The sequence below is a fragment of the Leptonychotes weddellii genome, chromosome 10, assembly GCF_054177405.1.
Source record: "Leptonychotes weddellii isolate Sample4059 chromosome 10, ASM5417740v2, whole genome shotgun sequence".
Taxonomy (NCBI): Eukaryota; Metazoa; Chordata; class Mammalia; order Carnivora; family Phocidae; genus Leptonychotes; species Leptonychotes weddellii.
In genome coordinates, this window is record NC_138378.1 from 18,456,663 (window position 1) to 18,479,512 (window position 22,850).

The following is a 22,850-nucleotide window of genomic DNA, read 5'->3' on the forward strand; positions in this document are numbered from 1 at the left end:
TGAAATATGATTAGTATGACTCCAGGCCCTGGAGTCAGACTATCTGGGTTTGGGTCTGGGTCTGTCCTCTTGATGTGTGACTGTGGGAAAATATCTTAGTCTCTCAGCTCCCCCTGCAAAATGGGGCTGATGATGATAATAGTATGCACAGGTTGTGAGGAGGAAGTAAAGTAATGCCCACAAATCGTTTGGCCCATAGTAAGTGCCCCACAAATGTCTAAAAGCAAAACTGTGCTTCAACACAGCCTACAAACTACCTAAGATGGGGCAAACAGCCCAGAGGGACAGAACAGGAACCAGAGTGGGGTGGGGCTGAGGTAAGAAGGCTTCCTGGAGGAGACAACCTTGGGACTCAGTTTTAAAGGGTCAGTGAACACCAGGGAGGGAATGAGATATGCAGAGCTCCCAGGAAGGGGAGCAAGTTATTATGCTGCTAAGTACAAAGGAATTTCCCTGGGTGGGTGGGAGTCTACATTAGGGTTTGATGAGAACGAAGTTGGGAAGAAACAAAGGGCATGGAGAAGATCTCCCCAAGCGAAATAAAATCCAGAAGCCATTAACCAGCAATACCTGAGTTTTGCTTACATCAAAATTCAAAATTCCTGTATAACAGAGATACCATAAACAAAGTTAGTGATCAGCTGACAGGATATTTGCAACAAATGATAAAGGTTACTATCTAGTCTATATAAAGAGTTCCTAGAAATCAATAAGGAAAAAAATACCTTCAAAAAACATCTCATAGAAAAGTACACAGCAGAGGTGTGCCCAGGTGGCTCAGTCATTAAGCATCTGCCTTCGGCTCGGGTCATGATCCCAGGGTCCTGGGATCGAGCCCTGCATCGGGCTCCCTGCTCCACAGGAGGCCTGCTTCTCCCTCTCCCACTCCCCCTGCTTGTGTTCCCTCTCTTGCTGTGTCTCTCGGTCAAATAAATAAATAAAATCTTAAAAAAAAAAAAAAGAAAAGTACACAGCAGATATGAATTAACAGCCACTGGAGATAAAATGTAAATGCTCCATATGAAAAGATATGATGACAGAAACACAAAACAATGAAATATTTTCACCCACCAGATTGGCAAACACCAAAAAGATCGCTAATACTCAGGGCTGGCAAGGGTCAAGAAGACATTTTCACATTTTACACGTGTCTGCCGGCCAACCCGGGTGGAGTTGTTAATGCTTGATGGGAGGGGAGTTGAAGGGGTGGGGAATCCCAGAGCTGTGAATGGTCCCAACCTAACCCCTCAGCATAATGAGAGGCTTCTCCTTTCGCTTCACTGTGAGGCAAGAGAGGAAATATAGAGCCCATCAGAATGGACCTGTCCTTCGCTGGTTTGTGAGCAAGTCAGTCCAGGTGAGCCCCGCAGAGAGCTTGCCTGCAAGCCCTTTTGCTGCAAAAGTGGTTGGAATGCAGCCCCCTGTGGCCATTCTGTGGTGGACATACAGGAAGGCGTGTGTGAGCAATAACAACTATCAGAATGGTACTTGTTGCACATAAAGGAACAGGCTCAGAAGGGTGAGGTAAGCCGAGGACTTAGGGCTCAAATGCAGATCTTCCTACCACTCCAAGGAGTCAGGAGGCCTGAATTTACTTATTGCATGAAAACAAATCTACGCTATTTGAGTCCTTCCCAGAGTGTTCCCTCAGACTGCTAATGTCTGATGCATACGGTGTGCTCCCCACATCCCCGCTCTGTGCTAGACCCTTCACATGCATTCATCTCCTTGGGTCCTCATAGCAGAGAAGGCAGGAACTGTTGCTGCATCCATCTTACAGAAAAGGAAGCTGAGGCTCAGAGAGCTTAAGTAACTTCCCTGGAGCCCCACACAGCTGGTAAGTGGGGAAGCTGGACTTTGAGATTTAGGCTGAATTCTACCACTGATGCCTTTAAACTGTGTGCGGGATGGGCATCTGGGTGGCTCAGATGGTTAAGCATCTGCCTTCGGCTCAGGTCATGATCCCGAGGTCCTGGGATCGAGTCCCACATCGGGCTCCCTCCTCCGCGGGGAACCTACTTCTCCCTCTGCCTCTGCCTCTCTCTCTCTCCCTGTCTCTCATGAAGAAATAAATAAAATCTTAAAAAAAGATAAACTGTGTGCGGGTGATCCTTTGGTGCTTGGGTTCGCATACAGGGGTGTGTGCCTTGGGGGGGTTAAAGAAACATGATATCTGGAGACATATGGTGACATTAACCCATGGCAAAGACCTCAGAGCTACACATGAGCAAAGCATGAGTTTAGGCAGACTTTATAAAAAGGACTTATTCCACAAGTTATCTGTGTGCAACTGGCCAAGTCACTTAACCCACTGTGTTGAGGGAACCTCAACTGTTGCGCTAGACTCAAAATAGTCTTCCTGCCTCTGTGATATACCAGGCACTCAGCATGTGAAAAGGTGCTCAACTGCACTAATAAGAAAGCGCTGTTAAAAACAAGATACAATTACCATAGGCTAAAAAGAGCAACACTGTCCAGTCAAGAATGTCAATATAAAAAACCAAACTGGCACCCACTCCGTGAGTCTGTAATTGGACACAGCCTTCTGGGAAACCACTTGGCCATATGTTTCAGTTTTAAATGTATAGACCTTTGGACTCAGTGATTCCTATTCTGGGAATTTAGCATAAGGTAAGTGCACAAAGATATATATGTCCAAGACAATGCATATAGTTAAAATAGCAACAAGAAAGGAAGGAGGGAAGGAAGGAAGAAAAAAAGGAAGGGAGGGAGGGAGGGAGGGGAAGAAGAAAAGAAAGGAAAAGGCCTAAATTTTCATCATAGGATGTTAACAAAAAAGTAGTTTGGTCATAAAACAGCCACACAGACCCAGCTGAGACCCCATAACTTAAGGTCCTGAATCCTGAACCCCAAATAAACCCTAGGGTCCCTAATACTCTCTATATTCAGAGGAAGGGATAACGGCACATATGGGGACAGGTCCCTTATATCCCTTAGAATCTGAAAATCAGTGTCCTCTGCAGAAGGCCATGAGCAGGAGTCCAGGGCAGTGTGTGTCCCAGAAGGGGCTGGGTTTGGAGTCCACGGACCAAGGTTTGAAATACATCCCCACCACTTGGCAGCTGATAACCTTGGGTCATTTACTTGACCTCTCTGAATTTGTTTCCTCATCTGTAGGATAGGATGAGAATTCTTCCCTCATGGGGGTGTTTGAGGACTGACAGGCCATATGCCCCTAACACATAGTAGATCCTCACTTTATTCCCTTACCCCTCAGGCCTGGCCTTGAGACACCAGTGGCCCAAACCTCCCCGCTCCCCTCCCATGATGGCCGTACCTTCAGCCCATGTCTGCACAGCGCCCCGGCTGCCTGGCAGTATGGGCCCATGGGACATGGTGAGGCAAGCGGCACCGGGGGGTCAGCTTCTCCATCTGGGCTGCGGGGGGAAGGGCAGGTCCTGCCATCGGCTGCACCCTCATGGCTCCTAGTTCGGTGGCCGGACTGCTGTCCCTGTGGGGCTGACTCAATGATTCACACAGGAACAAGGCTGCGGGGCTCTGTGACGCCCCTGATTCCCAGACACCCCCAAATGTCCAACCTCCCCCCCTCCGTGGGGCTGGCTCAGCCGGGGCCACTGACAGGCAGACCCTCACAAACAGACCCCCCACCCCCCCACCCCCCCACCAGCACAACAGTGAAATAAAAACGGCACCTTTGAAAAAGTCATGAAATATTATTTGCCTGGCATTATTACCTGCAGCCATTTTATTTTATTTATTTATTTTTTTAAAGATTTTATTTATTTATTTGAGAGAGAGAGAGAATGAGAGACAGAGAGCATGAGAGGGAGGAGGGCCAGAGGTAGAAGCAGACTCCCCACCGAGCAGGGAGCCTGATGCGGGACTCGATCCCGGGACTCCAGGATCATGACCTGAGCCAAAGGCAGTCGCTTAACCAACTGAGCCACCCAGGCGCCCTGCAGCCATCCAATTTTAAATTAAACTGAATTAACAAAGTACCTGACGAACGTGGCTAGAAAAGGCAGGCACGACTCAGGGATCTTCACCCTGGCCTGGCCACTCTTTGAGCAGGTAGCCCACCTGCTCTATGTCTTGATTTCCTCCTCCGTGAAATGGGGATGGTACCATTTGCCAGGAAGCAGGAAAGCAAGCAAGCATGATTGTGTTGAGGGGGTGAGAAGGGCAGGGTCTGGGTGGGAGAGGAGGCTAAGGAGCAGGAAAGGGAAGTGGCAGAATGTGGGGGTCCAGAAGGGCCTCTCTGGGAATTGACATTTTTCCTGGAGTGTGAGGGATCAGGAGCTCGGCACATGAAAAGGCGAGGAAGTGGGGCATTTAGGGACAAGTGAGGGACATTCCTGCCATTTTCACTGGCTTGTGTCCCCATCTGCTAGGGGCCAGGAGGGCTTCCTCTTGCTCTCCAGCCAGGACAGAACACTATGGTCTTCCCCCAGGTTGCTCTGGGCTCCTGCCCTGCCCTCCTCAAAGTCTCTGAGTGTTAATGACCCTCCCAGGGGTCATAGTTGACTTTACACGAAGACGAGTGGCCCTAGGGAGCAACTCACGGATGGGGACCCAAGTCCATAGATCATCATAGTCTGCTCTGGCCAGGGAGAAGCAAGAAATGGAGCCCAACAACTGGAAATAATACCCCAGGGGAGCCACAGTGCCCAGGACTATGCATGGCCCTCGCATCAAAAGATGGGAAAGGCTCCAGAGGACAAAGGGCCCTTAGGGGCCTCAAGTCTCAGGTGACTGTCACATGGAGACTAGGACTGTGCAGATGACCAACTGTCCACTTTTCCCAAGGTCTTCCTGAGGAGGAGACTCTGGAACCATGCCACCAGAAGGTCAAGTATTTCAAGGTCCCATTGGTGCAGAGGCCCTCCTTCCCAACAGGTAAGTTGAAGTAGCCATGAAAGTGGGTGAAAAAGTACTTTGGGAGCCATAAGGAGCTTTGTGTGTAAAACATAGTAGATGCTTACTAAGTGTTGGATGGATGAATAGGTGGATGGATGATAGATGGATGAATGGATGGATGGATGAATGATGATGGATGGTTGGATGGATGAATGGATGGCTGATGGATGGATCGATGATGGATGGATGGATGGATGGATGGATGGATGAATGGATGGATGGATGAATGATGATGGATGGTTGGATGGATGAATGGATGGATGATGGATGGATGGATGGCGGGTGGATGGATGGATGGATGGCTGATGGATGGATCGATGGATGGATGGATGGATGGATGGATGGATGAATGGATGGATGGATGAATGATGATGGATGGATGGATGGATGAATGGATGGATGATGGATGGATGGATGGCGGGTGGATGGATGGATGGATGGCTGATGAATGGATCGATGATGGATGGATGGATGGATGGATGGATGGATGGCAGATAGCTGTGTATATGAATGTGTTAGAGCGTGAATGAGTGCACAAATAAATCAGTGAGCCATTAAGCGAATGGGTAGAAAAGCAAGTGAGTGAAGGAATAAATAATGCTTGAATGAGTAAACAAGTTTGTACCTGAGTAAATGAACTTCTGGTCCAGAACAGAAAACCTAACTTGTTATCCCCTCGCTTAGGTGTAGGGAAGCCCTGGAAAGAAAGCGAAGAGGAGGAGACAGTATCCTGAATCTTGAGTAAGCTGCACTTTCAAGCTTCTTAAGGAAGTACCACCTCTCAGCTTCTGGAGAGCCACACGTACTCAGGATAGGGCGAAGTGTGCCGCACTCTGGGCAGCAGCCCTCAGCCCCCGCCGGGCCTGGTCCCAGCCCTGGAGTATCGGTCACGTGGGTTAGGTCACAGTGGAGCCTGGGAACCAGCCCACCTACTCACTACTGTTGAGTGGCCTTCCAAGCCCCTCGGACCCAGAAAGCTCCCCAGGGTTGTGTGCTCTGTGTGCAGCATTCCTGCCCTGCCTTTCTCCCCCTCTGACATCTCCTGCTCCCCAACATCCAGGTGGCCCCCCCAGTGTGATAGATGGAGCTCCCCCTGGCCCGCGGTTGATCCCCAGCTCTGCCGCTTAGGCTGTTTGGCTTCAGGCAAGTGCCTTAACCTCTCTGAGTCACAGCTTCCTCATCATTTAGATGAAAATCTTGCCTGTCTCGAGGGGTGGCCGTGAGGGTTCAGTGGGATAATTTGTGTCAAGGACTCACACTGTGCCTGGCCCACGATGTACACCAAGCACCTTATTCCCAGCTCCCTAGGCGGCGGCGTACAGAGCATTTACACAGGGTCGGCTCAGCCCTGTGCTCAGAGCTTTCCGTGCATGGCTGTGCCAAGTCCTCACCCAAGAGGGTGGTAGGGATTATTGCCTCCTGCCGAAACTACACACGGAAGTCCTAGCCCCCAGGACCTCAGAATAGGACCTTTTTTGGAAATCAGGTCTCGACAGAGGTAATCAAGTTAAAATGCAGTCATTAGGCTGGGCCCTCGCCAATGAGGTGTCCCTATGGTAAGGGGCAGTTTCGACAGAGACGGACACACACAGAGGGAGACGATGCAAAGACACACAGGGAGAAGGCTGTGTGAAGAGGGAGGCAGGGGCTGGAGGGATACAGCCAGAAGCCAAGGAACGTCTGGAGCTGCTAGAAGCTGGATCCTTCCCGCAGGTTCAGAGGGAGCACGTCATGCCAGCACCCTCTGGACTTCTGGCCTCCAGACTGTGGAACAATCCATTTCTGTTGTTCTAGGCCATCCAGTTTGTGCTGCTCTGTGGTGGCCGCTGCACGAAAAATGAATACAGAGAGGATTGGCCTCATGTTGCCAAGACACTGAGGCTCCTGGGGGTGGGGGTGGGAGAGGGAGGGGCTTGCACTCAGGGTTCCAGAGCTTCTGGATAGAGGTGGAAAATAAGGGCATGCCTGGGAGATGTGTCATGCCATAGGTCCAAAGAGAGAGCCACGTCCCCTTACTGTTCTGAGTTTACTCGTGTGCCTTACAGACTTCAACAGCACGACCTTCAGCAGCATCGTCCAGGCTAGGAAGAGCCAAGGATCTCACTGGGGATCTTGAGACATACCTCTCAGCTCAGTCAGGAAAATGGGGCACTTCCAGGCTGTGTGACTTTGGGTGAGTTACCTAACCTCTCTGACCTCAGTTTCCTCATCTGAAGATGGAATTATGACCCACCTCACAGGGTTGTGGCGAGGATCAAATAAGACAACTCATGGGAAGTGCTTAGCCCTGGGGCAGGCACTCAGCCACGGCTGCTATAATAGAGATGATGTCTCTTGGGGACCTAATAATTTAGGCTCCTTTCTCTCTCCTCTGGATAGTTGAAGAGCCTTGTGATGACTGGTGGGATGTGGGGTGGCAGAGGAAGGATCACAGGCTGTGTTTATCCCCCCCACACACAAAATCTGCCTTACAGAACAAAATGTTAAAAAGGGGCCTCAATCCATACCCCTCAGAGGCCTGGGGTTTCCGCCTCCCACCCAGAGCGGGGAGGGCATCTTCCCACAGCCCCCACCAACTACCATCCAGAGCTGCTTACCTGCCAGGAGCCCCAAAGAGCTGTGTCCCCTGCCTTCTGCTGCAGGTGCTCCCGGGAGCATGGCCAGATGTCCTCCCTGCAGAGCCAGGCAGTGCCCACTCTCCCTCAAGGTCTGAGCTCCCCCCGGGAGGCTCCTCTGGTTCCTCCTGAGTGGCTGGGGGCAGGAGGGAGGGACTTGGTGGCTCCCCTGGCTTTCCTAGGTCAGCACAGGAGCTGACCCCCAGCATGTGCCTTCACAGCAAAGGGGGCAGAGGTGACCAAGCAGTGCATGGGACTCCACGGAGCAGGGAAGTTGGAGAAAATGCCAGACAAAGCCTGAGAGAAGCTTCAGCCACAGGGGATATTTGTTACCAAAAGTGTTTATTCAATGCCAGGAAACCTCCCAGGAAAACACAGGTTGCCAAAATCTCATCAGGTAGAATGAGACCTGTGTGGAGCAAGGGGTGTGGGGGGTGAGGGGATGGGGGAGAATATGTGGGAGAGAGAGAGAGGGAGAGAGAGGGAGAGAGTGTGTGTTAGGGGGTCCATGTAGAGTAGGGCAAAGGCCTGGGGAAGCAGGTACTTAATGCACATCCTCGGTGTTACCATATGGTGGGGCAACTCAGCAACATCTGCAAAATGTGAACACATCGATCTTTTTTTTTAAATTTTATTTTATTATGTCATGTTAATCACCATACATTACATCATTAGTTTTTGATGTAGTGTTCCATGATTCATTGTTTGCATATAACACCCAGTGCTCCGTGCAGAACGTGCCCTCTTTAATACCCATCACCAGGCTAACCCATCCTCCCACCCCCCTCCCCTCTAGAACCCTCAGTTTGTTTCTCAGAGTCCATCGTCTCTCATGTGAACACATAGATCTTAAATTCAACAATTTCTCCTCCCGGGATTTATCCTTTAGATAGAAGCACACTTATGCCAAGATAAAAGTTCGAGGGTGTTCACCGTAGCCTTGTCAGTAGGAACAGATACCTTGTCCAGCAAATTTAGTAGGGCTCGGCTCCCAAAGGGCAACTCTACACCACACAAGGAATTCAAGACTTTAGCCCTAGGACAATAGGGAGCCATAGAGGGCTTTAAGCAGGGGGAAGGACATGTTCCAATGTGTGTTTTGGATGAATTGTTCTGACAGGGCAGAAAAAGCAGAGCTGGGGAGACCAAACTCCAGACAAGCTAATAATTTAGTCTCCTTTCTCTCTCCTCTGGATAGTTGAAGAGCCTTGTGATGACTGGTGGGATGTGGGGTGGCAGAGGAAGGGACACCAGGAGGGTTAGTCCCCTTCTCCTGCCATCAACTCTGCTGCCCCTGGGAAGCCAGTGAGGGTGTAAGGACAGGGGATTTCTTCAAAGGGCAGAACCCTGCCTCCCCTGCACGTCCCCCACACCCGACGCTGGAGAAGACCCGGCACAGTGGAGTCAGGGCCTCGGCTCAAACCCCAACTCCCCTGGCGTGGCTCCAAGCCAGACAGTTGGTCATTCTGTGCCTCATTTTCCCCATCTGTGAAACAGGGATAACCAAAGACCCTACCTCATAGAATTCTGGTGAGGGATAAAACCCCTGTATAAGGCATATGGAAAAGCGCCTGGTACACGGTAGATATTCACTAAATGTGAGCTATTTTTATAACTAGGCATATGGTAGCCTCTCTGTATTTATAAAAGGAGTATTTGTTTTTTTTTAATTATTTATTTATTTTGAGAGAGAGAGAATGAGAGACAGAGAGCATGAGAGGGAGGAGGGTCAGAGGGAGAAGCAGACTCCCTGCCGAGCAGGAAGTTCGATGCGGGACTCCATCCCGGGACTCCAGGATCATGACCTGAGCCGAAGGCAGTCGCTTAACCAACTGAGCCACCCAGGCGCCCTAAAAGGAGTATTTGTTATTGAAGTCAACCTAAAGGCGAATCAAGGAGTGTGAAATTTTAGAATGGGAGCTGAGGGCAAGATCCCCCAACCCTTTGAAAGGGTGGGAGAGAGTCAGGCATCCCCAAAGATGGTCAAGGACGGTTGGAGTCAGTGCCGGGGGTTGGACCCAGAGCCCACAGCTTGTTAAATGAATGCCTAGGCCCAGTGTGTTTATCAGGGGTCTCCTGAGCACAGGAACCCCTTCGTCTCTTTAATACGGACCCACACCTTCTGGCCCAGCCCTGTCCTAGGACCTCATCTGAGTTCAGGTGGCCAACTTCTCCCCAAGTGCCTATCCCATCTTCACAGGCTCGGGCTCCTCCCCAGGGACCCTGGGAGATCATCTGTAGTGAGAGAGGAGCTGGGTCCTCTGGAGGCTTTCCTGAGTCCATCGGTGCAGGAGGGGAGTTGGGGACCCCAGGGAAGCACCTCACTCGCCAGAGTCCTCGTCCCGCACCAGTGAGTCTCTCCCATCCACCTCGGTTACCACCACCACCCCTCCGCTGACTCCAGGAAAGCCAGGCTGGAAAAGCATGGAAGGTTGGGCCTAGGGATGACAATGGATTGAAAGGGTGAGAGAGGAACAGATACATGATGGGGTGGGAAGGGTTCTATATGAATGGGACAGGATTCTGGAGCAGAGTCCAAAAGTCTCCTTTTCTTACCCCACTAATTGTACACAAACAGGACAGGCTACATAATTTGTGGGCCCGTTAAAAAAATGAATGTGTGGGGCCCCTCGTTCAAAAATTAAAAATTTTAAGACAAGAGACAGCAGAACATTAAAGCAAGCATGGGGCTCTTATAATAGAGCTGAGAAGGACCATTAGAGCATTGGGGTCATTGACACGGGGATGACATTTAACTGCACTGGAATGGATGAGGCCTTTCCAAGGTGTTCAATAACTTTGGGCAAATTACTTACTGCTCTGCCACTCAGAGTTCTCATTTGCAAAATGGAGGTAAGAATAATACCCTCTTCATAGGATCTCATAAATGAGCTTGTGAAAGGGAAGTGCTCGGCACAGGCCCTGCTGCCTCTTAAGTGTCCCAAGACTATCAGCGAGCATCATCACTGGCGTTGTGTCATTCCCCCTACAAATAGCTGTGTGTCAGGAGTGCTGGGAGGGCTTTGGGTTTGGAGCATCAATTATCGGGCACGTCAAGAGGTGGTAAGTGCTATGGCAGAACACAATCTAGAGCAGAGTAAGGGGGACATTTGAGCTCAACCTCGGAGGTGAGGGAGTGCACCAAGTGGATGTGGGGGAGAAGAGTTCCAGGCAGAAGGAGCGGTCAGTGCAAAGACTCTAAGTAAGGAGAGTGGTGGGAGGTGAGGTCATGGAGGTAAAGGGTAGGGGACCTTTGTAAAGGAAGTCTTCATGGCAGAGGAGGCTGGTCCTCCAACATGGTGAAAACAGATCTCCAACAGAACGAAGCAGAGGGTTCCCCAACATGGCAGAGACAACAAGCTCTCCAGCGTGGTGGAGGAAGTGGACCTGCAACATGGCAGCCGCCCTAGGCTTTGGGTAGGACCCGAGGCTCCCCATTCCTGCCCCCTGCCCCCCAGAAGGGTCTCACCTGGCTGAACAGGCTCACCAGCAGGGCCTCTCCTCCTTTTAGCTACGGAGTATCCCTCCCAGCAAAACTGGGCTGGACCTTTGATCCAGGGCTCCTAGTCAAAGCATAAATCTGAGTCATTTTCCTCTGAATCTGTGGAGGTACAAGATAAGGCCTCTTGGGTGGTCACATCCTGACCCAAAAGGAGCCCCCTGCCAAGCCTGGGGCATCCCTGCAACCTTGTCTGAGACCAAGGGGCCAAGGCAGAACCCTGACATATGGGACAGCCCTGAGATCTCAGGAAGACTGGAGGACATTGAAGGTGACCAGGGACCAAAAAATGTTGTCCTAGGACTCAGAAAGTGGCCATACCACCTACTAACTAGGGACAGGCTCTAGAGGCGAACAAATGACCTACTTGCATTGGGTGGGTCCAAGAGCAGGCACTGAGGAGACAAAAACCCAACCATTGGCCCATCCATCCATTCGTCCACCAGTCCATTTATTAACAAATATCTCAGCATATATGTGCAAGATTTCTCTGCAGCATTGTTTTGTGGTGAAACATGCACAAGCAATAAAATACCCTGGAAACTGTGTGTGTGTGTGTGTGTGTGTGTGTGTGTGTGTGTCCATCCTGAGAGGTCTGGGTGACGGAGGTGTGGGACAGGCGCACTGCATAAAGAGCTGCCTCTCCATCCAGTGGCATGTCAGAAGCTGTTAAATGTAGTTTTCGACTTGCAGGATGTCTGTGATACATCACAAGCAAGTTTCAGAGAAATGTATAGGGTAGGATCTCCTCCCCCCTTTTTTTTGGAAAAACAAGTAACAATCTGCCCACACTTTTTTGGAAAACCTACATGTATTGTTAGGTGCATGAGCTCGCTACCGTGACGTCTCTGGGGAAGGCAAGGTGAAGGAGAAAGGAGAAGGGTTGGGGGAATTCTCCTTCTCACTATACTCTTAAGGTGTCTCACTGGTGACAGAGAAGTAACGGAGGCCGAAGAGAGCCCTCTGCTTGCAGGCCAAGAGCAGGAGACAGAAAAGGCGGGCTCCATTTCCTCATCTGTAAAATGGGCATATTACAGCCCTAGGAGGAGGGTTTAACTGACGTAGACCATGTACAACAGGTGCTCATCCAAGTTGGCAGTGATGAGGATTTACAAATCAGTGTGAGGGCTTGAAGCGACTGCTCTTCACTACAGATTGTGATTGGTTTTTGAACACATGCTACCTGCTAAGTGTTTCCCGTGCATTTTCTCATTTAATCCTGTTAACGATGTCTTGAAGGCAATTACTAGTGTTACTTGTATTTTACGGATAGGAAGGTTCAGAAAGGTAGACTGTCCAGGCTCACAGCCAGAAGCGGTGGTGCTGGACTCCGATCAGCCTCCCGGCACCAGGGCCCTGCGATTCCATGGGGTGCACCTGTTTAAAGTTGGGGGATTCAGAGGCAGCTTTGCACTTAACACCTCGCTCCAAGGATCACCATGAGGTGAGCAGGACCTTCAACAGGCATGTTTCAGCCCTAAATCCATCTCTCTGAAGGTTTCTCTTCTTCCTTCTGCGAATTCCTTTCTGATCACAAAGGAAATGTCCTCAGAGGAGCCCCTTCCCCTTGAAGGGCACACGTGGCTTCATCCTGTCCTTCTGTCATGGTCCGGGATTAGTGTTGTCCCCACTGGCCGGCTTCTCCAGGGCTCAGCTGCCCACGACCTTTTCTTGCCCCAGTGCCAAGCTTGCCAGGCAGCTCCCTTCTCCCCTTGCCCCGTCTCCGTCCTCCTGGGCCACATGGCACTCCCTACTCAAATCGGCCACCTTCCGGGCCCTGGAACTGCCCTGCTGAACAGGGAGGGTCAGAGCTAGTCCTGTCTGCTTTTCGCACCGGATTCCAGGCCAAACTGATTCCAACGAAGAGATCCGCAGCAGAAGAGAAAACCGCCGGCCAGGGTGTCCTTGAGAAGCAGCTCCCCCAAACCCCGGCAGGCCCAGACCCTGGCACAAGGACGTGACCAGGGCAACAATGCTAAGAGCTCCGAGAAGACCGCTCCCTTCACTTTAAGGACAGCTTCTGGTCATTGCAAATTACCAAATGCCTTCTCGCGAAGGGCCATGTGAGACGTGGGAGAACGTCTGAGAAAAGGTCAGGACGGGGCAGGCGGTGGATGGTTTCAGAGCAGGGCCTTCAAGGAGAATGAATTGCTGGAGATTAGTGCCTTAGACCGTAGGCGAGGTGCCACGTTGCCTCCGGAGAAGCTGTCCCAAGCCAGGCCCACGCTTCCTCCCACCTCGACAAAACCGTCATGGGAACGGATTATTCCGCAGCCTGTAACCACCTACTATGTGCCGTGTGTATACACGTCCTGGCTGCCCTGCCCTGCACACGCATCTCTCCACGGCCTCAAAGGGCAGGGGCCGATATTATCTCCGTCCTGCAGGTGAGAAACCCCAGGCTCAGAGCGGACTTGCCCCAAGTCACAGAGCCGGGGGGAGGCAGAGCCAGGATGTGGCCCCAGATAACCGGCACGGTCAAGTACTTCGTAGGTGTGTGACCTGGGCCCGCGGCTTCTCTCCCCGAGCCCTGGTTTCCTCAGTTGTGTGATAAGGATTACTTCGCGGGGTTATTCTGAGGATTAAATGAGATGATGCACATCATCTTGTTTGGCGCAACCTTTAGTACAGTGTTGAAAAAAGGTGAGCAGTTATTCTGAGCGATGAAGGGGCAAGGCTAAAATGCGGGCCCACGTCCTGGCCTCCAGAGAGATGGCTTTTACAGCCACTTCACGGACAAGTGCCCTGACTCCCACCAGCCACCCCCGGACGCCCGAGCTGCGCCCCTCAGGGAGAGCTGCGGCCCACCCCGGGAATATGAGGATGTAAACAGACATTTTCTGGACGCTCTCGCCAGGAACTCCCAATAATGACGCCATCACCAGCCCCCACGCGTGAGCACATGGGGCAGATCTGGGGATGAACCGCTGACCCTGTCTCAATGCCGTCTGACCGGAGCTGGCCGCACGTCAGCACCCTCCCTGCCTAGCGGACCAGAGGTCTTGGAACTGAGAAGCAGGAGGTGGAAGGTCCCCGGGGAGAGGGCCCGTGGTGAGGGGAGCGCCCAGGGAGATAGGATACCCGCGGAGCAGAAGGCCGTCCCTGCCACCGGCCCCCAGCTTCCGCTGTGGCCAGCTCCACCCTGCCCCCTGTTCCTCTGGGTGGCATGCTGAGCTCAGGACAAGTGTCCGTCAGCCTCCATGATCTTACGACCCCGAGAACCCAGATGCCTCCCTGATGTATAGTCTGGGCAGGAAGTGTGAGTGGTCTCCTGGCACCTGATAAATGCCTAGGGCTGCCATATCCCATTGTGTAAGTTGTTTACTGCACAAAAGTACCCAGCTGAGGGACTGGGAGGGGCTGAAGTCCAGCCCATACCTTGTTCCCCTAGCCTTGTGCCCTAGCTAGTCACAGGAAAGGGTCCCTTTGACCAGTTCATCTGGGCGCAGGGGCCACCTCTGATTTGTGCCAAGCAGTGGCCCTGACGGGACACAGGTGTGCACACAAACACACTGCTTCCCCAACTCAGAGGCTCACTCTTGGCCTCTAAACCTACTCAATTAATCCTTTGCTCCTACAGGTGACTGCTTGTCTCAGCCAGCGGTTAAGGCGCATGAAGGAAATTCTCTCTGCACTTGCTCCAGGATCCCCCTGCCCAGCTCCACACTTAGGGCCCAGCCTGGGCGGCTCACCTTGGCTCAGTAAGAAGCGGAGCCAGACGATCAGCAGGACCAACAGCAAGCTCACGGGCAGGCAGAGCCGGAGCACGAGGAAAGAAAACGTGAGGTCGCTCACCAGCGGCACCAGGGGGTACCTCATGGTGCGTGCGTGGCTAAGCCAGGCCTGCCTGGGCTGCGCTGGTGGGGCTGCCCTGGGGACCCAGTGGGCCGGGCCACACTCTGCTCTCGGCCCAATTGTGACTGAGCGGGTGACATAACAAGGACGTCACAGTGTCCTTCAGGCCAAGGCAGAGCTGTTTTGGACGAGTGCTTTTGGACGAGCGGGTGGAAGCCAGTGGCAGTGAGGCAGTTCGGCCAAGAACAGAAGCCCAGGCTTCCAGGCAGGCAGGCCTGGGTCCAAATCCCTGCGAAGATGCTATGGGTTCATGGGACACCTCCTTGGATCCTCTTGTAAGATGGAAAGAATTCTTACCTCAGCAAGCTGCTAAAAGTTAGAGAAGAATAAATGATGGGACAAACATCGCCCCCAGGTGGCTGTTCAAGTCTGAGGCCACAGATTCCCTCAGGGGCCAGCCAGGTGCCGGCCTGTCCTTCTGGCTACAGGTGCCCACATCCGCACTTGGTGGCGGTGGCGGGGGCTGCGGCGACCTGGATGGAGCTTGGTGCATCCAAAGCGGGCAGCTGTCGCAGCTTCAGGCAGTTAACTGCTGCGTGGGAGAGGCAGGCCCAGTAGTGCCACATCTCCTTTCCCAAGAGAGCCCCCCAAATCTGCATTTTTATGTGAAACCTCCCAATTAAAAAATGCTGCATCAAGCACTGAAACACTGTTGGCTCAAGAAAACAAGTCTGCTGGGCCAGCCTGGGCCACTGGGTTGCCATTTAAAAACTTTCTAACACACAGTAGGCCCTCAATAAATATTTAATCTGGCAACTTCTGCACCTCTCCTTATCAGAGTTTTCAGTGAGGGGCTTCTAAGTGGTTCGCCTTGTTCCTTTGTCTCCCAAGGAGAGAGAACACTCTCCAATGCCATTCTTCTCTCTTCCCACCTCATCTTGTCATCCGTTCATGTAGTAGTGGACCTCCATGTGCCAGGTCCCGTGGCAGGAAGGAGGCCCTGGACCTCCAGGCCCGGCCATCCCCGAGCTGGAGGGAGACTCTGGCCAGACAGGGAGCCTGACAGGTGCGGGGAGCTCACAGGAGGAATGGCTGGTGCCTGTGGAAGGGAGGGGGGCAGGGGCATTGCAGGCCCCAAGAGGGTCCTGGACCAGCTACGTCAGTCACTACAGGCAAGTGTCTGTGAAACACACCAATTCCTACCCTTCCCCCTGCTCTACTGAGTCAGAACCTCCAGGTGAGGCTTAGGACACCATGGTAATGAGCAAACCAGTCGAATGCAGCCCTGGTTCTGGTGCCACAGCAACTCGTCAGGCCGACCCAGTTCCAGGCTGGGAGAGCAGCTGCAAGAAGTGGGTGGTAGACCTGGGGGAGACATGGGGTGGACGGACCCCCTTACTGGAGGACACCAGCTCAGGGAGAAAGGCAAGAGGGCCAGCCACAGAAGAAAACAGGGAAGGGGTGGAAGGAGGGGAGGGGCGGGGAGAGCTGGAGCTTGGAAGCCAGTGGCTCAGAGACGGTCTCAGCCCGACGGTGGGATGACTGGAGTCCCCAGAAGAGGCAGCCGGGGCAGACAGCATTAGAATGCGTGTCCGAGAAGAACAGTGCCTTGGCAGGCTGTGCCACTCAGGGCCCAGAGGCCAAGACCGGGAGTGGTTTGGGCTGGGGAGCTCTTGGCACTGGCTCCTGAAGGGGCTGAGCAGCACAGTGGGGAAGGCTTGAACATTGTCTCCCCAGAGCCCAAAACAGGACCACTCTGCAATCAGCCTGACGCGTCGCTGGCCACCAAGGAGCAGCTGGAGGTCCTGCGGGCAGAGCAGGTACGGACGCCCAGCTACAGGGGAGGCAGCTCAGGGGGTCACATGTTAAGATCCCGTCGAATCAAGCATTCTCCCTGCTGTTTCCCTGGGTGGTGCAACCACCCCACACACATGGTCTAGGCAGGAAGGCGCTCATCGGGCTGCTTGGACCCTTCTCAAGCCAACCCTACTCACACGGGCAGTGGGTGGGGGGAGGGTGCCCTCCTCTGCGTCTCCCCTTTCCTGACTGCCAGCCCCGGCAGAGCCCGGGTTTGGTGCAGGCAGAAAGCACGGCTGCCCCTGCGTGTTGCTGAGATACGGGCAGCCAGCCGCTTGGTGAACAGCAGCCTCCATACGGGGGCTCCTGCTGGCTGTTGATGGCATCACACAAACGCTGCGGCGACTTCGTATGGTGACGGAGTAGCTTTTATCCTCGCAGGTAAGCAACTCATCGTGTACGAGAACAGTACATCACTATGTCGTACCCTGACACTAATGTAATGCTGTATGTCAATTATAACTCGGTTAAAAATTATTTTTAAAAACGAATCTAATTTTGGGTATTCCGTGAAACTCTACAAAACCAGCGTGAAAACCCACAGATCTAAATTATGAAGGTCAGGCAAAGCAGAGCACACGCGCCCTGGGAAGAGTAAACGAGAAACAACCGTGCAGGAGTCAAACCCCGCGTGTCACCAAAAGCACACACAACATTATTAGATAAGAATCTCCTTAAAATTTAATTGACTAAATGTATTACATTCAATATTCCATGGGTTTCTTCTGGACAAAGGATCGGCATAAATACAAACAAAGCCTCTGGGCCTTGTCCCCTAACTGAGGAAGAGAAAACACAGAAGGCAAGAGACACAGGTACACCTTCGTATTTACATTTCGCCTTTACTTTACAGTTCAGTGCCAGAAATATTTACAGAAAATACAATAAGAAAAAGATCATGTCTTGGCAACATACCGAAATTCATACAAATTGTGTATGTGATTTCAAGCAAATAATGATACTGCTTATTTTTTAGCCACAACTGCCAAGCCCTTCAGAGGAGAAAGATGTTCTTGGTCACTGCAAGAGGCAAGGACTTGGGAAACTTGGTTTGCTTCAACAAATATTTATTGGGCGCCTACTATATGCAAGGCACTGTGGAATCCCAAATTACACCTTTTCCCTCACCATTAAAAAAAGAAAAGCATCTGAAGAACGTGAGTTGATACTCTGAGAAAAACACTATACAGTACATGGCTTCTTCAGCTACCGAGAACCCACAGTTTGATTCCACACTGAGCGGGTGGATTACCTCCTATCTCTCCATCTCGGGGAAAGAGGCTGTCACGGAAATCCTTAAATTGTATCATGTAAACACAGAAATCAATTCTTTTCAGGAAGATATAAACTGAATGGGTTTTAAAATGCTGAATGGAGAACCACTGCCAGCAGGAGTGTCAAATGACCCCCAATACATCTTTACTATCTACCACAAAACAGGTCTTTGAGCAAAGCTGATTTCCACCTTGGGTGAAGTCTCACCTTCCAACGGAAATAAATGCTCCCAAAGACTGTCCCTCTGAAAATCACTCTGCAGAGCCTGACAAATGCTTCCCCACAGTATGTAGAAAGTAACCATTCATAAAGGCCTCATACACACAACCTGTGGGCAACTGACATTACTGGCCAAAGATGTAGGTCTTTTGTATTTCTAAGTGAGTCCAGAGGAGAATGGGCTGCCCTGAAATCGAGGACCAGGAAATGGCGGAGAGCATGCGTGCGTGGGGGTGTGTATGGCCAGGGCAGGAGGGGGTGAATCCACCATGTAACTCTTCCTTTCAGAGGGCCAATGCTAGGTAGGAGGAGGTCTTAGGAGGAAGCACGGGACAAAAGCGGTAGCTGGCTGACCAAGGAAAGGCAAAGCCTCCTCACTGTCGTCAATGCTCCCAACCAGAAAGGAGGAGGAAAGCCCCCATCTCCCGAATGGGAAAAAGGACTATGAGGGGCTACCTGCCTCTGTCCCTTGGTAATGCTTTCCTTGTCACCAAATGCCACACTCATCCACCCTGATAACACCTGTCACATGCAGCAACTTTACTGTTTAAGCCACGGACCAAAGTGGTCCTCGCTTCCCTTCAAAGTGTTATGAAAACACGCTAGCAAATTTATCAAGTGGACTACTAAAGGTTATTACTAGCGACTAAATATGCTCCTCTGGCATTATTCTACTCAAAGTGATTTTTGACAAAGGCAGTCGGGTGAACTTAGTGACCATGAACTCAAACCCATACTTGTAAAAGTTTCCAAGGGTTCTTACCGCACTCCCTTTTTAAATAAATGTTATTTTGAGCAGAAGGAAGGAGCACCTCACGAGGTATATGTACTCTATATTCTGTTTGTGCTGTACACACTGGGGTCTCATGCCTTCAGGGGCTGCACAGCTCTAAATCTATCCCTCCTTCCCTGGGAGATCATAGGCTTCCAGATTGCAAACCGCATTCAACACGGTTATTCACTTATCAGTCATAAGAATTACAAAGAGTTGCCAGAAATTAGAGCAAACTGAAGGATCAGGAAGCCTACCCTCAACACGCACATCACAGTATATTTTGCTGACAGTAAAACTATGCTAAAGGTAAAAGTTTTATCTGAAGAATCACACCGAGGAAGTATACCTACATCCGTTATTTTTAACCTCTGGAATGTTATAAGTTGCCTACCAATTTAAGCCCTCTTTGTTCATGTCCACTAGAAAAAGGGCCCATTTTTTCCTTGAAATGTCAATCTGGAATTTCCATGAAAGTTGTTAAACCTCACCTTATACTTGCTGAGTTAATAAAACATTTTTAGGGTAGAATTTGCTCATCTTTATCCTACACCCCCTACCCCCATGCTACCATCTGGAAACACTGATTTATTGCCCAGATTAAAAAGAAAATCAATTATTCAATAATATCATACCCTGAATGGAAACTGGAGTCATTGAAGGAGGAGGTAACCTTTACCTGAGCTTAAAACAAACATGAAGAAAAGGGTACAACAAACTTAAAACCAAGAGCTGCTATGATACCCAAATTTCTTGCTCACAGATGACAAAATACATACGTTTGGAATAGAAATATCTGCACAGGGAACTAGGCCCTACATTATCCCCGACCCTCGAATGAACTCCCCAAACATCAAACCAAACACACCATTGCGGCCCTGACCTACAGAGTCTATTGACACCAGAGTTCACGCGGGAAACCACCCTTAACACAGCTGTGAGGACTCCTCTTTGGACTTCAAATGTCACTTATTTTCTTAACATAAAATAATCTTAATAAAGAAGAAAGGAGAGAAGAATAGGAGAAACGAGCAGTGTATACTCTAGCACTGTAACAGGAATCCTTGGAAGGTTGTTCTGGGTCTGGCCACCTCAAAACATTTATCCCTGGCAGAAAAGTAGCAGTGAGGTAACAGAAGTATTTCCAAAGCCCGGGCAGGGATTTGTTGTGCCTTCAGCTGGCAAAGGTCCAGAAAACATGGTCACAACAGCCATTTCTAAGAGCAGCCACCCTAGGGGGTGGTCACTAACGTTTGTCAATTATGATGAAATCCAGTAGCTCTCTGGGAGAGATCTGAATTAGTAGTGTTGAGAGGCTATTTCCTGAACCCCAAATTACAATCCTTCATAAACTACTGCAGTTTCCTGCTTGGTCCTGAAATAAGAGACAATGGATGAAACCAAATAATTTTCAACCCTTGTTGTGAGCTTACATTTCTCAAAATTTAACCAAGAAATTACCAAGGAATTACAAATGCTTGGCCTGTCATCATGTCCCCAAGCCACAAACAGCAATGGAGAGAGTGGAGGTATCGCTGCTGTCTTACAACTTTTAACCCCACAAATGCCATCTGTGTCCCCGTTAAAGGACAGGGCCATGCCTCCACTGTAGATCTGCTCCCGGGCTGCCCAGAAACTGAGGCCTTCAGATAGATCTGTACAGTAATGAGGACGATAACTTTGTGAAATGTGGAGGAAACATGAAATATTTTAATGTCAGACTTCTTATCTAAACAAAACACATTTATGCTCATTCCTGTCCGTTGGACAGCTAGACGACAAATGGACTTACAAGTGAGCAGAAAGCTGAGATTTTTTTCCTTCTCCTCCATGCTATCATCAGCATGAGTCTTTAAATATCCTGGAAGATTCTGAGACAGATTTCAATTCTGAACATAACCTCCTAAAAAGTGAAGTATAAAACTATCTTCACCTTCTAATTTGCAAATTTGACGCTACCAATGCACGTGTTTAAATGAGATGCATAAAGCCTTTCTCCTCAAAAGGCTTATATTTAACTAAAATTGTCACTTTTAAAAGAAAGTTTATGGCTAAAATGTATATCATCATTACCAGCAGGAATATAATTGTGTCTGGGAGCCCATTTCACCAGAAAGCCAAAAGTCTTCTATCAAATGGGTTTGTGTGTTTCTTCTATTCTGGTGATTAAACAGTAAGCTCTTGGGGAGTGATTTGTTTTTCTTTTTACAGTGATCACCTATCAAATTGTTTTGCTCTGATATCATAGCCCCAAACTGGAGTTCAAGAGTCCTAGACAGACAGTATCTAAGAAGTGCAGTTCTTGAGTCAAACCTCCTGGAAAAGTGAAGTATAAAACTCTGGCTCCAGCTGCTTGTTCCGGTACTTGTTGACAATGTCCGTGATTTTCTGTTTCCGGCGGACATGTGGTGGACTGTAGGAGTCACTCTCCAGTCTCTTTCTTCTACAAATATTAATTACAGTCTGCCTCACCAGAAAACCTTGAAAAACAGAGGGTATTAAAATCAACGTGAATAACTAGCCATCTAGGTGAACTGTCAGTATTCAAGTGAACTACTCTCTGCAAAGTCAAACCTAGTTCATTCTATTTGCAAAACTCCCTGTCCCTGGAGAGACGGACAACACTTTACCAAGATAAAACTGCCAGAAGAAATACATGACAAGGGAAAACAGAAGCAAAAATCTGGTCTGACAACCCATTTTCCTGCCCTGGATTATATACAGCTATCTGATTTCCCAGGCCTGGAAGTTTGTGAATCGTAGTTCTACGTGTACTTAAGTAGATGAAGCACAGTTATAACAGAACAAAACATGCTTCTTATTTAACAAGAACCATAGCATTTTCTTTTCCTTTTTTTTAGATTTTATTTACTTGAGAGCAAGTGAGAGAGAGAGAGAACAAGCAGGGGGAAGGAGAGGGAGAAGCAGACTCCCCGCTGAGCAGTGAGCCCGATGTGGAACTTGATCCCAGAACCCTGGGATCATTACCTGAGCCAAAGGCAGACGCTTAACCAACTGAGCCACCCAGGTGCCCCAAACCACAGCATTTTCTACATCTATTAAGTAATTTCACCATTTCCTTATTTCTACTTCTTCTTAGTTCATAAAAATGTTTAAACAAACAAATAAATAAATAAAAGAGAGAAACCTTAACTCTTTGGCCATATATGAAGAACTTACCAAGTGCTCGCCTGCTGACAATCATCCCATCCACAAGTGGGATGACCATGTTAAATTTTCCAGTGGCTCCTTGAATTTTTATCCGGAATAATCCAGTGTTTAAAGGATGGATAAAGATGACAGGAACTTCTTTTTCAAGAGTGGTAGATCTTAAGAAAAGAAAATTTTTTTTACTCCAAACATATAAAAGTTGAAGTGCCCCATGTGTAATTTAAGAAAATGAAGGACACTTGATGCTGGGCTTGATACAGTCTGATAAGAGCCAACGTGTCAGTCTGCTCAGAATCCTCCTTCTGGGAGGCCATGTTGCTGCACCCACCCTCCCACCCCCATCAACACCTGGCCCTAAATGCCCATCACTGGGGTTGGGCTTTTCAAACTGACAAAAAAGGGGCTAAAATGTGTTTTAAAACCACTAGGTAAAAAAAAAAAACCAATCAACCACTAGGGAGAAAGGGTGGATGCAAAGGCAGAGGAATCTCTGACAGGAAGCTATGAACCCAGCAACTGGCTGACTTTCTTTCACTTAGTCCCTCCTTCTCGTAGGGAACAAATGTGGGGGTGGCCGGAGTGCAGGGAATTCCACCACAGTCAACCCTGGCATCTCAAAGCACAAGTGGGAATATAGTTGAGGCCCCCTTATGAGAACCTCTGATACAATTTTTGTTCAGGGGTCGGGGGGAGGAGGCTGGGAGGCCCATTAGTCTGGGCCAGCTGCAAGTGTCCTCCTTAGCAAAGG

The 22,850-nt window shown here is 50.0% G+C and overlaps 2 protein-coding genes across 4 annotated transcripts in view; both read right to left on the bottom strand.

The window, feature by feature from the left end:
• Window positions 1-9,384: 9,384 nt before the first annotated feature.
• Window positions 9,385-15,263, bottom strand: ADIG (adipogenin). The gene is given in 4 exon segments (XM_081832191.1): window positions 9,385-9,928; window positions 11,002-11,035; window positions 11,038-11,115; window positions 14,706-15,263. Coding segments are annotated over 4 exon segments (459 nt in total). The 5' UTR covers window positions 14,833-15,263; the 3' UTR covers window positions 9,385-9,708.
• Window positions 15,264-17,320: 2,057 nt separating this feature from the next.
• The window catches only part of RALGAPB (Ral GTPase activating protein non-catalytic subunit beta), an 84,918-nt gene continuing 79,388 nt past the window's right edge, over window positions 17,321-22,850 (bottom strand). For all 3 annotated transcript variants that reach the window (XM_081832790.1, XM_081832789.1, XM_081832791.1), the window contains 2 exons: window positions 22,112-22,260; window positions 17,321-21,411 (listed from right to left, as the gene is read on the bottom strand). In XM_081832790.1, coding sequence (XP_081688916.1) covers window positions 21,239-21,411; window positions 22,112-22,260 — 322 coding nt within the window. In that variant the 3' untranslated portion in view covers window positions 17,321-21,238. The remainder of the gene's footprint in view (window positions 21,412-22,111; window positions 22,261-22,850) is intronic.